At 43.5% G+C, this 17,700-nt stretch overlaps 1 protein-coding gene across 4 annotated transcripts in view; it reads right to left on the bottom strand.

Moving 5' to 3' along the window:
- Positions 1 to 6,681: 6,681 nt before the first annotated feature.
- Positions 6,682 to 17,700, bottom strand: part of Cops3 (COP9 signalosome subunit 3) — a 22,456-nt gene continuing 11,437 nt past the window's right edge. For 3 of the 4 annotated variants that reach the window (XM_076936727.1, XM_034504490.2, XM_034504492.2), the window contains 6 exons: positions 16,553 to 16,693; positions 14,512 to 14,685; positions 11,453 to 11,539; positions 8,883 to 8,996; positions 7,282 to 7,362; positions 6,682 to 6,990 (listed from right to left, as the gene is read on the bottom strand). In XM_076936727.1, coding sequence (XP_076792842.1) covers positions 6,937 to 6,990; positions 7,282 to 7,362; positions 8,883 to 8,996; positions 11,453 to 11,539; positions 14,512 to 14,685; positions 16,553 to 16,693 — 651 coding nt within the window. In that variant the 3' untranslated portion in view covers positions 6,682 to 6,936. Of the gene's footprint in view, positions 6,991 to 7,281; positions 7,363 to 8,882; positions 8,997 to 11,452; positions 11,540 to 14,012; positions 14,059 to 14,281; positions 14,330 to 14,425; positions 14,686 to 16,552; positions 16,694 to 17,700 lie in introns of those variants that run through there. The other variant, XM_076936728.1, reaches the window with a different exon arrangement.

Genomic DNA, 17,700 nt, shown 5'->3' with positions numbered 1-17,700 from the left:
GTTTCTCCATGTAGCCCTGGCTGTCCTGGAACTCACTCTGTAGACCAGGCTGGCCTCGAACTCAGAAATCCACCTGCCTCTGCCTCCCAAGTGCTGGGATTAAAGGTGTGTGCCACCACCGCCCGGCCCACCAATGTATTTTAAACTTGCTGTGACTTATGCCTTTCTTTCTTCTGTAAAACTATAACATTTGAGCTAGGCAAGGGTGGCACATGCCTTTACCACCACTTGGGAGGCAGAGGCAGGCAGATTTCTGAGTTCAAGGCCAGCCTGGTCTACAGAGCAAGTTCCAGGACAGCCAGGGCTACACAGAGAAACCCTATCTAAAAACAAAACAAAACAAAACAAAAACAAAAAACCAAAGAGAAATAAAAAACAAAAACTATAAAATATACATTGGAACATTTAATTTGGGGTAATCTAAATTTGTGTTCCCAGGCCATTTAAAATGGCTCCAGAATTAACTATGTCTTATTCCCTAATATGATGAGAGACCTGTGGTTTTTTTGCAGCTACAGTCCTCAAGGCAGTCTTGCTTCTTTGATAGGTGAGCCAGCAGGGAGCTGGACCCTGAAGTCTTCAGGATTCTTCCTCTGAAGAGAACAGAGGTATCTGGGGCCAGGTTCCTAGAAACAGGCTCACAAGCCTCCATCTCTTCCTTCTCTGTGGAATTCTGCAGTAACGATGCCTGTCCAGGCCCAGATTATCTTAATTTATAGGGCCTTCAGGATGCATGGTAGGCCTAATTAGTTAAATGTGGATATGCAAATAAGGTGGAAAGGGGACCAATCAGAAAAGTTATCAAACCTAGTAGGGTAGGGTAGAACCCCAGCCCTCCAAAATGTTCACAATCAAGTCCACAGGTCTCCGTCTCTGCAGAGGTGGGAAACTCCATCATCTTTGTGCAGTTGTTGCGACTGCACTAACAGAGCTGCCCAGCAGCCTGCTCTGCTGGGGACTGGTTCCAATGCTTTGAATTAATTGGCCCCCCAAATTGGTAATCTGTGTGTTTGATCCATCAATAAAGAGCCAATGGCCAATGGCTAGGCAGGTAGACTGAGGCAGGATCCTTAGATTTGTGTGGGCTAGAGACTGGGAGTAGGGAAGAGACAGAATCTCTATGACTTGGGGGAGAAAGATGGGACGTAAGAGCTACAGGAGAGAAAGCCAACCAGCCGTGTAAGAATTCTTAATCGGAGCCGGGCAGTGGTGGCACATGCCTTTAATGGGAGGTAGAGGCAGGCGGATTTTTGAGTTCGAGGCCAGCCTGGTCTACAAAGTGAGTTCCAGGACAGCCAGGCTTACATAGAGAAACCCTGTCTGGGTCTGGGGTAGCGGTAACAAGGGAAGGTTTAGGAGTGCCCTAAACCTTTGAGCTAGTCATGACATGTCAAAAATTAACTGACTCACGTGTGCGTGTGTGCATGCGTGCATCTTTCATTCCCAAATCCAGATAGCCCCTGGGTGGGTGCATGTGTGCAACCCTCTGGGAGCCAGAGCGGTTAGCCAACTACTGCTGTCTTCTGCTCCTTTGCCAGTTATCATAAAAGTGTTGAAAAGCTTTCTACTGGGGAGAGGCACCTACCCCTAACTATTGGGCTCGGTTTACTTGTTTAAGAGGTTGTTACAGATCATTTCTGGGCAAATTCTGGGCAAGTGATTTATAATTCTAGTTTTACAAAATTTTTGAAACAGGGTCTCACTGTGTAGACCAGGCTGGCCTCAAACCCATAGAAATCCTCTTGCTTCTGCCTACTGGGTACTGAGAGTAAAGGCATGAACCATCACTCTCGGCCTTAATGCTACTTTTGCCTTTAGTATGGCTGGGCATGCAGAGGCAGGAGCAGCAGGGGTCGAAATCTGAGACTATCCTGGGTGACATGAGATACTGTCTTAGTCTATGGCCATACCATCCTGAACAAGCCCTGATCTCATCTGATCTCAGAAGCTAAGCAATCAGGCCTGGTCAGTACTTGGATGGGAAACACTGTCTCACAAAGAAAACAAAACAAAAAACAACCAGGAGCTAGATATGTGGCTTAGCTGGTAGAGCACTTGGTTAGGATGCAAAAAGCCTTAGGTTGGAACCCTAGCAACACATCCCTCCTAGGGTGGCAAAACATGCCTACAATCCTAGCAATTAGAGGCTGAGGAAGGCAGGGGCTCAGTTCAGGCAGGCCTGGAATACACAAGAAATCGGGAACCTTGGCAGAGTGTCTGTAGCCACCTTGTTGCTATTACTTCCCAAAGTCTAACAGACAACATCTCTCCAACCTGGCAGTGGTGGGCACAGTCAGCACTCCTGAGGCAGAGACAGACATCTCTTTATGAGTTCAAGGACATCCTGGTCTACAAAGTGAGTTCTAGGACAGCCAGGGATACACAGAGAAAAAAGGAAGAAAGGAAGGAAGGAAGGAAGGAAGGAAGGAAATATATCTTTTGTTAAAGAGAATTCATGATGTAGCCAGATGCCTCTGTACTAATGAATGAAACATATACAACTTTCTATACACTAAACTTAATGTCCCTGGCTGGTTTTATTTTTGAATGTTTTAATTATTTCAGTGATCTTGTTTTCCCCATTTTCCTTAGTAGTATGTGTTCTTTGTGCTCCAGAAATAAATCCACACCAGGCAAGATCTCTCTGCAGCTATACTCTCCAGTCCCATGGTCTGTTGAGACTAATGCTTGTTACTGAGGATTTAACACCATTTTTTTAAAAAAAAAAGTCCTGTAAGTTTAATTCTGGGGATTGCTTTTCTGGATTTGTTTGTGGAAGCTACCACCTCATCCACATTATCCTTATTTCCGTGACAGAGGAGGACTAGTGCTGGCTATTTCAGTAAACTCCCTTCCAGCTGGGCCACTGCTGACCTCGGCACCATGGGCTCAGTCACCAATGTGTACGAGTGCTTGCCTGCACATATGTATGTGTATGTACTATGTGCATGCCTGGAGCCCACAGAAGCCAGAAGAGGGTCTTGGCTCCTATGGAACTAGAGTTGGATGGTTGTGAGCTGCCGTATCTGTGCTGGGAATCAAACCCAGGTCTTCTGCAAGAACAGCAAGTGTTCCTGACCCCTAAGCTGTTGTTCCAGCTCCCCCACTCCAAACGTTCCTTAGACAATACTTAATGCCAATATCTTTCAAACTGAACTAAGCATACTCACTTATGGGTCTTAACCATTTTTGTTTGTTTGTCTGTCAGTACTAGGGACCAGGACAGAATACGTACTAGGCAAATGCTTGACCAATGAGTTACACCTCAACCCACAGGCTCACAGTAAATTACTCAAGTTGGCCTTGTGCTTGGATTCTTCTGCCTCACCCTGCTCAGCAGCCTGTGTACCAGGCTACAGTCTGTATGCCAGGCCCCATAGTTCTTGTAACTTAATCCAAGTCTGGCTCCTTAATTGCTTCATTTGGCACAAATCCAAACAGAAACACAAATGTAATGCAGATACTGGGGTCCAGGGGAAATTAATGAGTGGTTCTAATCTAAACTTTTAACATTTGAGATTACTGTGCAGAGACAAACTTGCAAAGCTTCTCAGAAAACTGGTAGTTCCACCAATGAACAGCCACCCAAGACTGCATCACAGACATCAGCAACACCCCTAACTCCCTAAGTACAAACTTGCCAACTTCTGGCACCATACAAAAGCTACAGGCATTCACGTGTCGACATGTTCGTTCACAAAGGAATCTGCTGCAGAGAATTACCCTGAAGGACATGTCGATAGCTAGGGCCATTTTAACAATGAATGCATTTAAAAGGGCCTGATAGTGTTTCAAAGCCAAGACAAGTAAAGCCTCAGAAGCCACCTATCAGGCAACAGGTGTGAAGTCCTAAGTGCTCTTACAAGTGAGCAAGGCATAAAACCTGTGGACCACCAAGTTGGCCAAAGGAGCTGGAGTTAGGAGAGAAACAAAGATTGCACAACCCATAACCAGGTATTGGAAAAGAAAGTGGCACCAGGGGAACTCCTCAAGGGGGCTGGAGAGAGGCTCAGCAGATAGCACTGGCTGCTTTTCCAGAGCTGGTTCAATTCCCAGCACCCACATGACAGCTCACAGCTGTCCTAGTTCTAGGGTATCTGACACCCTCATGCAGGCAGAACACCACTTAGAAACAAAAACTCAAACCAAAAAAAAGAAAAAAGAAAAAAGAAAAATAACGGCAGCAGCAATAAAAATACAAACAAGACAAATCCCCAAGTCTATAATTCACCTCACAAACAAAAGACAAATTTCCTTTAAATATGTCCTCTTTCCAAAACACAGGTATACACAAGCCAAAGATGCCAGCTACAAGCAGTACTAATGGAAGAGAAGCTGAGTCCAGAGGAGTCACTGGTGGCTCATCACATCCAGAGGACCTGCCAGTATGGATCCACACTACAGGCCTTTGAAAGTTTAAGATTTCATTTTTTTAAAATACTTTTTACACTTACATATGTGTACGTGCAAGCATGCCACTGTGTGAGTGTGGCAGTGAACATGTTCTCTTCTTCCACCATGTGGGTTTTGAGACCAGACTCGAGTTATCAGGTTTGGTACCTTACACACTTAGGCATCCCACCAGTTTAAGGATTTCCTTAAAAACAAAAAACAACCAGCCAAACAAAAAAATCCCAAACCCACATTTATTTACCATGTGTGTGTGTGTGTGTGTGTGTGTGTGTGTGTGTGTGTGTATGCACACATATACCACAGCATCAAAGCATGCAAGCGCAGGTCAAGATAACAATGTCAGTTCTCTCCTCCTTCCACAAGGGTTGAAGGAACTGAACATCAGGTAATGCGACTTGATAGCAAATGCTTACCTGCTGAGCATTTTCACTGGCCCTGAGGTTTTAAATGATGAAACACTGGGGTGTGGTTCAGTGTTAGGGTGCTTGCCTAGTTTTGGGGAGACCTTGGGTTCCATACTCAGAGCTAAAAATAAGTAAACAAATACATAACAAAGGTGTCATTTGCCACAAAACCTGGAAAGAACACTAGTGAGGCAGCTGTGGTGACACATGCCTTTAATCCTGCAATGCAGGAGGCAGAGGCAAGAAGACTGTGTTCAAGGCCATTATGGTTTACATGGTATTTCCTGGCCAGCCAGGGCAACCACATGCTAGTGAGAAAAAGAAAACTTGGGACATTTGGTGGGAGGGGCACCTGACACGGTGCACAGGCCGACTTCACAGGACAAGCTACAGCAGCCTGTTCTCTCCTTTTACTGTGGATCCTGTGGTTTGAACTTGGTTCGTTAGACTCCCCCAGAAGTACCCTTTTACCCAGAGTCAGACCTGTGGCCTAAGAGACATTTTTAAAGAAAAAAAAAAATTGTGTTTAGTGCTAGAAATGAACTCTGGGGCTTTATGCAAGCTTGGCCAATGTTTTATCATTGAGTTGCACCATAGTCTATAGAGAAACTATTGTATTTTTTCATTATTTAGGGAATACATTTATATATATAAATTTATATTTTCAACCCTATATAATATTGAATAGTATTACTGCTGCACAAATCCAAGAGTTAACACTGAGACTACTTGGTCTATGTTTTCAAAAACATCTTACCACATAGCACGTGTAGGCACGCCCCTGCCACAGCACTAGTGTGGAGGTGAAGGTGATTCTGGAGAGGCAGGTCTTTTCCTCCCCTTGTCTGTAGGGATTAAAGCCAAGGAACTATCTATGATCAGACTACACAGTACTTTCTGCTGAGCCACCTCAGCAGTCTGAGAAAGGCTTTTTAAAAGACTAACTCTGTGCTGCATCTGTGCCCGTGTGGATGCAGTGGGGGCCACAGGAAGACACTAGCATCTATCTCACCCGTCACTTTCTGCCTTACTCTCAAGGCCTCGGCTGAGCCAAAAGTTCACCATTTTGGCTAGGCTGGTTGGCCAGCGCCAACCACAGTGGGAACTTGTCTTTGCTATGGTTACAGAATACACAGCAATGTCCAGCTTTGTACATGGATACTGGGGATTTAAGCTTAGGTCCTTATGCTGGCTCTTACCCACCAAGCCATCCCTGGCATCAAACTTAGTGTGCTTTAATCTGACCACTGTAGAGAGCTAGCTCAGTGACTTCTGTAAGGGACTAGGAACAAAATCTAAAAAAAACTCTGCAAAGTACCTGAAGATGGTTTCAAGAAGAAGATCGGATGGAAAATGGGTAAAGGCAATGAACGCCAAGCCTGATTATCTGAGTTCATTCTCCAGGATTTACAAAGTAGGAGAATATCTTTTCCTAAGTATATACATATACAAAATAAAACATAATTTAAAAAGAAAATTAGAGCCAGGTGGTGGTGCACACCTTTAATCCCAGCACTTGAGAAGCAGAGGCAGGCAAATCTCTGAGTTTGAGGCCAGCCTGGTCTACACAGTGAGTTCTAGGACAGCCAGAGTGACACAGAGAAACCCTATCTTGAAGAACCAAAAACAGAAAGAAAATTAGAAAAGGGAGAAAGCCTCAAGATGGCAGAAACTGCGCACATGAGCAGTAGAAAGAGCCAACAGTGCCTCACAGTCACAATCAGCTACCACCGCAACAGGGATTCTAACACTTCCATGTAGGTCTCACGCTCCCAGCCAGTTATTTCTAGTCAGAATTTAATGTATCATTAAAACCTTTGCAGAAGGGAAAAAAGTGAGAGAACACACATTAACATTCAAGGGATTAAACAAAAAGGTAACTTTAATGCAATAATAACAATAATCTGAGGATAAATAAATCCACAACAGACTCTAAAGTAGGATTTTTTTTTTTCTTTCTTTGCAGAGAATGGTTTTCTGAAAGCAATAGGACTGAAGATGTTAAAACTGAATTTCTGACTGTCCAGGAGGAATCAGCACAGAACCAGCATGGTACTTCCTGATGCCCTCTTCACACTTGCCAGGCCAAAGTTCTGTTACCTCAGGATGGGGGTTAGCTTCAAGAGTAACTGGAGGGCTTGTTTCCTGAGTCATCTTCTTGCGAGCCCATGCTCTGTGAAAGAGAAAGCAAAGTGCTGTGTTTGTGATCAACTTTATCAAGAGGACTCTTGTGAAAGCAGCGTGCCAGCTACCAAGCCTGTCTCTGCAGGAACCACCACAGAATAACAACAGGTAACCCGGGCCTTCTCTAAGCATCCTTGGGGGCAGTTCCTGAACATATCTTAAAAGGTATTTCTGTGAATTTATGGGTACTGGTTTTCAAGAACAATGAGCAACTTCACATTTAATACATGAAACCAAGTTCCTGTGCCTGGTGTACTGCCTTTCTTCCCACCCTAGTTACCTTCTGAACAAACTGGGGGTTCACTGTGATCTCCTGGTCCATGGCCTTCAGTCGCTCATCCAGCTCTATGCATTTTAGCATCTGTGCAAAAGCCATATAACCATGGTTAGTAACAGGGTTTGGTCACTCACATCTGTAACCAGCTATTAGTGGTGGGCTAGAAACTTAGTCACTGATCTGAAACCTCTTGGCTAAGGGGTTATGAAGTCAAAATATTTGGATTCAAGAGTAAATACGTGAGCCAGGAGGTGGTGGCACACATCTTTAATCCTAGCACTCAGGAGGCAGATACAAGTGGATCTGAGTTCAAGGCCAGCTTGGTCTATAGAATGAGTTTCAGGACAGCCAGATCTACACAGAAAAACCCTGCCTCACCCACCCTCTAAACCCAAAACAAACAAACAAACGGGAGGAGACTCTGTATACTGTATGTATAATACCCAAGTTGAAACAATACCTGCAGTCAATCCCATGAGCATCCTTCTCACTGACACAGACACAGACACACAGTGGCAAACACAGCATATGTGGAGGTCAGGGGAAAACTTGCAGGTGTCAGGCTCTCTCCTTCCACCATGGAGGTCCCAGGAACTGAACTCAGGCCCTCAGGCTTGGCAGCACATGCTTTACCCACTGAACCATTTTGCCAGTCCCCAAGCTAAGGTATCACTTTAGGTGACATTTTGATATCCACAAATTATAAAAAACAGTAGTAATAAAGTTCTACTTTCTACATTGTATTTTTCAAACCACAAGAAAGTAATGTAGGGAATGCATTCTACATTACCATGGGTTATTTTTTAGGATTCTTGGGATGTTTTAACAAACATGTATGAGTACTTAAGTGCACTCAGTGAACCATATGTGTGAAGAGGGCATCAGATCCCTTAGAACTGGGCTTACAGATGGCTGTGAGCTGCCTCATTGGGTGTTGGAAACTAAACCCAGGTCCTCTGGATGAGCAGCCAGCGTTCTTAACTGCTGAGCCTCCTCTGCTCCCATCCTGTCCTGGGAATTCTGCTGTTGGTCTGGTGTTTTCCGTCTTGCTATTTAGGGTTGGCCCTGGACTCAATTATCTGCCTTCCAAGCACCAGGCTCAAAGAAACAGGCAGCCACACACAGCTTTCAGTTTCTTATTTAACATGAGCTCACTCATTTCCTTCCTTCAAAGTAAGAAACACACTGTCTAGATGAACCAGCTCATTCCCAGAACCCAGAGCGATACTCAAGAGCAGCAGGCCGCTGACACAGTGCCCCCTAGATGCCCAGGACACTGCTGCTGCTGCTGACATGGGAGGTGCCTTTTGCTCTTCCGCCTGGACACCCACAGAAACAAGTCCACACACTGGCAGCTGTGGTAAAGCACAGGTAAAATACTACATCCTTTGAATGGCTTTGGAGTTAAAAGTAGGTCTTGGTAATCTACTTGGGAAATCTAACCTCCCATTTAGCTTAGCTGCTCAATCTAGACGAGTTTCAGCAGAGCCTCTTGTGTCCAGGCTGGGAACTACTGATGAGCAGGCTATCCTGGAGCACAGGAGTATTCCAACACAGCAGCTCAATCACCTGTCAAAAAGGCCCAAACCAAGCAGCATGCTTACCTCTTGATCAATGTTATGGAGCATGGCTGGGTTATTATACTTTTCAGGATTATCATGGAAACTGACCATACCATCCTTCTGGTTAATACTTGCAAAAATTTCTCCATCTTCTATCTAAAAAAAAAAAAAAAAAGAAAGATGAAAAAGAAAAGTAAGAAACCATGAAAATTTAGGCCTGAACATAAAGTGGGTGGACATAACCAAAGGTCCAAAAACAATGCCTAAGTCTTGCTGTGTTGTGCAGACACACCTCAAACTCGTGACCCTTCTGCCTCAGACACTGAGATCTGGAGTCACAGGCCTAGCTACTTCAAAATAAAACAAAACAAAACAACAAAAGCGTGTATGGATGTTTTGCCCATGGAGGGTAACCCGCTGAATTAGTTACAGATGGCTGTGAGCCACAGTGTGGGTGACAGGACTCAAACCTAGGTCCTTTGGAAGAGTAAGTCCTCTAAATCTCTGAGCCATTTCTCCAGCTCAATTACTTATGTATTTTAAGTGTTATCTATTTATTCAGTGTTTCCTAAATGTTATATGCTAGGTATCACTATAGACGCCAAGAGGATCAAAGCTGACACTTGCAGACAAAATCCTCCTGCTTCATGCTCCTGATTGCTAGGGTTGTAGCAAAAGCCACTGTGCCCAGATTTGCAGGGTGACTAATGTTTAGCCCACTTGTGAGCAATGCAACTGAGCTACCTAAAATGGCTGTTCCTTGTCTTGGAAGGTACAGTAGACAGTGTTAATAAGATAGCAGCTCCAACCCAAAGCATACTAATTAGAATCCAGAGTTCTCTAACCACACATGTTATTGCAGACTCAAACCGTATCTGGACCATGGTTCACCATAATAGCATTTCTTGTAACAATCAGAACAGAAATCAATCCAAACGGCCACATAGTTAGGATAGAAAGGTACACTGTAACACTACAGTCTGAAAATGGACCACCTAAATCTATCTACATGCATGGCTCTTAAAAAGCATGCAGTGTACACCATTTATATAAAGCTCAAAACAAACACAACTAAACTGTTAAAACCCTCTGGCTCGGTGGAGGAAGCAAACACAAACATGCACTTTGTGTTCTGTCTCTTGAAGGATGTCTGCATCTTCTGAAAATGTGTGTGGTGGGGGCTGAAGCAATGGTTCAGAGGTTAAGAGAACTGGCTGTTCTTCCAGAGAACCCAGGTTCCATACCCAGCAGCCACATGGTAGCTCACAGTGGTATAACTCCAATCCAAGGGAATCCAAAGTCCTCGCCTGGCTTCCAGGGGCACTGCATGCACATAGTGCGCAGACATACATGCAGGGAAAACACCCACATACACAGTAATTTAAAAAGAGAGAATGTGTGTAATGGAATACCTATTATGTGTGCTTCCATGCACATCACCTACTAAAGTGGCAGCTTAAGAACCCTGCCTCACCAAGCTGTGAACCCAGGGCTGGTGTGCTGCTAAGTCTTTCTTTAAAGGTTTACTTTTATTTGTATATGTGTCTGTATAAGTATGTGCATGTGTGCTCAGAGTTATAAGCAGTATGAGGTGCCCATGTGGGTGCTGAGAACTGAACTCAGGTCTTCTAGAAGAGCAGCAAGTACTCTTAACCACTGAGCAGTGTCTCTAGTCCTAATCTCTAGGCTTTAAGGCGGTGTCAGCGTGTCAAAGTTTGTCCTGTACTTTGTCAGTGCTACTCCACATGTAGCCAGACTGATAATGCCCACAACGAAATCTGGAACTAGACTCAGAATGTAAGTCAACAACATCATAGCACACTGGATTAGGTACCATCTGGGGGTTGAGGGATGGGGACAGGGAGAGACTCTCTTGATACTGACGACTGTTTTAGCATTCATACCTGAGTAGGAGAAAGATCCTATCACAGATCAACATAACAGCACTACTTCATCCTTTGTTCATGTGAAATATTTCAGGGATATTTCAAGTGACTTAAAAAGACTAAATAAGGAACATAAACTAGATACAACAATGGTGTATGTCATACAAGTCCATTAACTATTTGAGTGTCCTCAAGGATTATGACTGAAAGCTCTTTCTTCTGGGTGAAACTATTTCGAGAGAGAAGACTTTAGGAGCTGAAGAAAATGGGGGACCCTGGGTGTAGCACTGAAAGGAACTGTGGGACCTGTCTTTCTGTTATGGTTTGCTCCTATGCATGTGTCATGACGTGCCACGCTCACCAAAGGCTAGACCAGTAAGACCACATATTGGACCCAAAATGTGAGCTAAATTATCCTTTTCTCTTTAGAAAGTTACAAGTCTCATGCAGCCATGACTGGGAAATCTTACTGTAAGGAAATATGTCAACAGTGGTTGACACGGAATGTTTGCTTTTTTTTGAAACCTCTTATTTTTTTCCATAATGAACACCCACTGCTTTTATAAAAATAAAAAATCTGGCCAGCCTGGTCTACAGAGTGAGTTCCAGGACAGCCAGGGCTACACAGAGAAACCCTGTCTGGAAAATCAATCAATCAATCAATCAAATCAATCAATCAATCAATAAATAAATATCTACTAGTTAAAAATTTTGAAATACACTTACCATGTGTAGAACGTATTTTTCTGCCTCCTGAGGTCCAGATAACTGCACACGGCTTGCCATATCTTGTAATGATAGTGTTAAAAAGGTCTGAAAGTCAGAAGTAAATCACATGTAGAAATGAAAAAAGGTATGAACTAAATGTGTTCAGTATTTTTTCCATTGCTACATAAAATAAAATTTTCTTCGTGAAAATGACTTGCTGCCGACAGATGGCTCACTGAGTACTAGTGCCTGCAGCCAGGCTGACAACCTGAATTCAATCCTACATCCTAATGGCAAAGGGAGACAACTGGTTCCCATGTATTGTTCTCTGCTTTACACCAATGTGCGCACGTGTACACACACACACACACACACACACACACACACACACACACACACACACAAACTTTTTAAGCTACTTGAAATGAATTAAACCAGTGATCTGATCTTAGCTGTTACTCTCTGGCAGAGTAATGAGACACTCAGTTTCCTATACATATGCAGCATTTTCATGAGTAAGAAACAGATCAAGTTTCAGAAATCAGAAGATCAAGGGCTACTCAAATGTCAAAGAGGAAACCAAAAGGACATTCATCATAGGACAAATGTTCATTCTACCATCATTAGGAAAACGTGAGTAATGCATTTCCACTGGGGCTAGTGAGAGAGTACCTGAAGCTAAGTATCCGTGATACAGGCTTAGGTTGCCATGGAAAAGAGGATCAGGACATACTGAGGAGAAGAGCGGGAGAGAACAGTATGCTCGTAATTACAAATGACTATCTTCACAAACACACACAGAAGAGACATGAGAGGAATCTAAAATCTAATAGCCAGCCAGGCATGGTTAAATGAACCTTTAATCCCAGCACTCAGGAGACAGGACAGACGGATGGATCTCTGTGAGTTCAAGGCTAGCCTGGCTTGATGGGCAAGTTCTAGGCCATAAAGGGTTACACAGTGACACTTTGTCTCAAAACCAACCAACCAACCAATGTCTAAACAGTGACAGAAAGTAACCTCTCTACAATGGATGAAGCAGATAAAACTCCCAATGGCCCCAGTCCCTGGCCACCTTGAGACAGAGATCCCATCACAAACATCAATACACACAGTCTATCTGCTGAGGCTTCTATGAACAGCTTCTTTCTGATTTGCTACTAAGGAAGAGGCTTCATTTGACTAAAACTTCTTTTTCTTCTTCCACTATTACTCTGGCACTAGGACCTGAGGTCAAGCATAGTTATCACCACCAGAGACTTACCCTTTGAGTAAGACACTGCCCCGCCCACCTCACTTTATTGTGGTCCTCCCCTAGATGCCCTGAACAGGCTCATAAACTCAGTATGTTATCACCTACCATGAGCTAGACCATGAAGGACCCTGGACACAATGAATAAGCTGCTTGCCTCAGCTTTGGCCAGACCACCTTAGGAACCTGTTTATTAGATCGAATTCTTTTTTCTTAAACTTTGTGGTTTTTTTATAATTTTTTTTTCTAATTTTACTTTTGTGTGCTTACTTTGTTCTGGATTATCCTATCTAAACTACAAAACACATTTTATTTCACTGCTAGCTCAAAAGTACAAGCTGTTAACTATTTCAGGATATTAAGCTATGGCTGATGACTTTCATAGCAATGCCTGCATATATTAGACTGACTTCTTTGTTTGGGACAGGATCTCACCATGTAGCTCTGGCTAGCCTGGAACTCTGGGTATACTAGACTGGCCTTGAACTCAGAGGTCTGCTTACCTCTGCATTCCAAGTGCTGGGGAGCACAGGCATATGCTAGCATATCTAATCAGATTAGATTTCTAAAGCTGATTTGTCTAGTTGACAGGTTACGTTTGTTGTAGAACTTTTCTGAGTTGCTTTTCTTTGTCACATTCTTCATTTTTCTTACAAATTGACTTCTTACTAATTCTTTGCTGGTTTCTCTTTTAGTCAGGAAGCTGTTCCTTGTTCTTTCTAGAGTCTAGACTATCGGGAGGGACTCCTCCTGTTGATCAGGGAGTTCCCTGTCCCTCTTCTCCTCCAGACCCCATGTTCCCAATGGCCTGTCCATCTCCACCCACTCCCTCCCTCCCATCCTTCAGTATCCATCACACTTCCTGCCGTCATCACCAGACGGGCATCCTGGCTACAGCCTGATTTCCTACTGATGATGTGGGCACAGGTCTGGGAACATTGGGATCCCCATCATCTTACCAGCCGTCACTGCCAGGCTGTGAGCAGCCTCTTTACCCAAAAGTCAAACGCTACATAAGCTTCTCTTAGTAAAATTCCTATTACTTGCAGCACACACCTTTTAAAGAAGGGATTTATGTTTCGCTTTATAGGTCAAACACTTAATAAAAAGTATATTTCTTATTTTTTTTCTCCTCTTCAGTCAGTCTTGTAACATTGCTTGGACTAGCCTTAAGAAACCCTCCTTCAGAATTCCCAGTGCTAGGACTATGTGCACATGCCATCAGACCCAGCAGGCATTTGTTATCATCAGAAACCCTGAACATAAAAATGAAGAGCAGGACATGGTGACACACACCTGTAACTCTAGCACTCTGGACACGAAGGCAGGAGGATCATGAGTTTAAGGTCCATTTGGGCAACATAGGAAGATCCTGTGTAAATAAATAAAAACTCCCTTACCTCCTACAACTTAAGCACACATGGCTTGTCTAGCTGTGGCCTACATGGTAATGTCAGTTTTCTCACGTCAAAGCAGAGATCAGCACAGCCTGAGAGTTGAGGCCAGCGATCACTAGCCACACATGACTCCCCACCTGGAACTGATCACCCCTTCAGGGCTACCTCTCTGCCTCCCAGTGTAGCCGTATCTCCTACCTTTCTTCCTCTTCACCTGCTCCTCTTCTCAAATACCCTGCTCTAGCCCTGAAAAGACCAAAAGGTATCAATCAAACTCTTTCTAAGAACCCAGCTGCAACAGATTCTCTCTTAGTGTAGAAACGCTGCCACTTTATCCTGTACCTGCTTCCTCTGTGCTCAAGATGAAAAGAAAGGGACACCAGGTCCAAGAAGAGCCAGAGTGGCCATGGGGGCAGCCTGTGCCTCACCTTGGTCAGCCTCTGGATGTTCTTCTTGTAGAGAGACGACAAGCACTGCTTTACCAGGCCCATGTTGTTGTCTCGAGTGAACGTCTCACTGTGCTTGGTCACCAGGTTCCGCAGCTCAGACGGGTTATTGGTTGAATAAACTTGTGCCAACTCATGGTAAGCATTGCTGAGAGGCTAAATGTTTAAGGTGAGAAAAAAAATTATAGCAGTATATTTTCAGAAAATATATTGCATATTACCATAATGCTACACTTTACCCAACACAAATCCTGGTTTTCAAGACCAAGGACAGAAATTCACTATGGAATAATTGATTATCAATAATTCATTGAAGACACACATTTTTTCTCTATCAGTGGTTCTCTGTTTCTGTACTGGTAAGTTAAACAAGAAAAATGAAGGCAAAAATCTTCATTATTGCCAACTGGCCCTTGCCACACATGGACCACGTGCCCTTTCCTCCAGGAGCAGGACAGACAGCCGAATGACTGTGAAAGAATCAGAGCACTACCTTCAGGCAGAGATGGATTCAAACGCACCTTGACTAGTCTTGTTCCTAACACCCACATTCCTGTAGCTTACTAGTTCTTAGGAGTAGTGCCTGAGCTATGAAGACAATTACTCTACAAAGACATTCCTCCTACAGCAGGTCTACTGGCTGCTCAGGAGCCAATAGAATAGTAGCTTCCTATGGTTTTCTGAGTATGGCTGCCCTAAACAGAGTCCCACCCATCACTTTCCCACAGGGCATTTTTAGCTGCCTTCCTCCTCACGAGGAGACATGGCAGTCAAGAGTCTTGAAAGCCACAAGGAGCTCTCAGGCAAAGTGTAGGTGGCCATCTGTCAACTAACAATATAATACAAGACTTACATCCCTAAAACAATGATGGTCTTTTTATTTCTTTTCTTGAGACAGGGTCTCTCTGTGGAGCACCAGCTGTCCTGGAACTCACTATGTAGACCAGGCTGGCTTCAAACTCATGGGAGCTTTGCCTGCCTCTGCCTCCTTAGCACTAGAGTTAAAGATGTACACCACTGCAGCTGGTCTTAAAATTAGTGTCGACAGTGACATTACTATGATAACTTATAACTGCTCAACTTAAAAAGAAACGTCATGATCAGAAGGTATTTACCCACTTTTGCAGTGCTGGGGACTGAACCTAGGGTCTTGAGCACGCTAGGCCTGTGCTATGCCCCCAGCCAACACATATTATCCAAATACCAGAGGTCTATCTTTTTTTGTTTTGTTTTGTTTTGTTTTTCCTTGAGACAGCTTTTTTCTGTGTAGCCCTGGCTCTTCTGGAATTTGCTCTGTAGACTAGGCTGGATTTAAACTCAGATTCATCTGCCTCTGCCTCTCTGGTGCTACTGCTATCACTGCTACTGCTGCTAGCCACCTGGCTTCATCCACTTGTTTTTTGACAAGGAACATCTCACCAGGACCTGGGACACTCCATAGTCAGTGAGCCACAAGATCCACTTGTTTTCACCTAGCTCAACTTTTCACATGTGTTCTAGAACCAAACTCAAGCAAGCACTTTATCAACTATGCTTGCTCCCCAGCCCTCTCTCTATACACACTTAAAAACAAAAACCAGAAAAACAAAAACAAAAATGTCTCACTGTTTTGTTTTTTTAAATGTTGTCCCAAAGTTTGGCTGCCAGGGAACTGGAACAAGACAGTAGTTAAGTAGAACTTCAGTAAGACGCCCAACATTTGAATAAGTTAAAGTTCAATCAAATCGTAACTGTTTTCAGTATTCGACTAAAACATAATAAAGAAATACAACCTGTATGTAATGCAGCCCCTGCAAGAGCTTAAACACCTACTATCTGGAAACGGGCTCCCAAGAACAACTACGACTAACAAGGGAAACAGAATGTACACAGACTAGAACAGACTAGAGTGAACTCCTGGGCTTCCTTAGACAATCCATGCTAAATCAACATAAAATAAAATTATAAGACTGTATTGTCACAATGTCTTTATATATAAATTAATACAGAATGTAAGAAAATCACTTTTATTTTAAAAACTTACCTTAATAAATCTACCCACAATTTGAGAGGTGTACTTAGGCAGCTGTTGTACTTTGCCAAGTAATATCAAAGACACTAAAATATACTTTTTATATGATTCCAACATGATATGGCTGACGGCCATGGCAGGAGTAGTTATAGCCTGAGCAAGAGAAGACAGCAGTGTGAAGATACGGCACAGCACAGCAGGAATACCAACTGACCACAGGCATCACTTTAATTGTACAACAGTGAGACTTAAACGTCCATTACTATTAACATGTTTTATTACATCTATTTCTTTACAGTGTGTGGGCACCTGTGTATACAAACACCAGTGAATATTTGAGAGAATGCTATCTCTTTTTATTATGTGGGTTTCTAGGATCAAACTCCAGTCAGGAGGCTGGGCAAGTGCCTTTACCTGTTGAGCCATTATTTGTTATAAGGTTAAAACAAACAAACAAACAAACAAACAAACCAGGAAGGGTGTAAACAGTCCTCTCCTACTACAAATTATGCAGTCAAGTGTCCTGCAGTAGGGAAACTGTAGAGGTCAGCTTATCCCCAAGTATGATGGAGAAGCCTTACCCTGGGAACACCGGTGAGCATGGTGTCTCCCCTCTAGCTAAGCTTTAACCCTTTTGTTTATTTCTGAGATAGACACTTGCTGTACAGGCCAGAGCTGCCCTGGAACTTAAGTACCTACTGAGCACCTGAGAATGTCAGCATTCATGGCTTGTGGCAGCTTTACTGAAATATAACTCAGAGTACAAACTTTGTTCTTTGAAGTATGTCACCCGGTGGTTCCCACTACATTTGCTGGGCTATAATACTATCGTCATTACCTCGTCCACAACATCTCAATCCCTCAGAAAGACCCTCCACTCATAAGCAGCCACTTTTTACTTTTTTCACAGAACCACACTCTGCCTTCTGTCTCTGGACTTGTCTGTTCTGGACAATTGTATAAAAGTCATCATAAATATGTGATCCTTTGTGACTGACTTCTTTAACAAGTGTTCCAGCTCTGAGGTCAGTACCCCCCCCCCCCATATGGCTGAAAATGATCCCATTGTGTGGACATAAATTATCCATTCTTCAGTTAGTTGAGGATTATTCTGGGTTATTCCTACTTTTTGGTTCTATGTGTTTTTACGTGGACAGTGT

The sequence above is a fragment of the Arvicanthis niloticus genome, chromosome 6, assembly GCF_011762505.2.
Source record: "Arvicanthis niloticus isolate mArvNil1 chromosome 6, mArvNil1.pat.X, whole genome shotgun sequence".
NCBI lineage: Eukaryota > Metazoa > Chordata > Mammalia > Rodentia > Muridae > Arvicanthis > Arvicanthis niloticus.
Note: the sequence above shows the minus strand (reverse complement) of the source record. Positions and strands in the feature narration are given on the sequence as shown.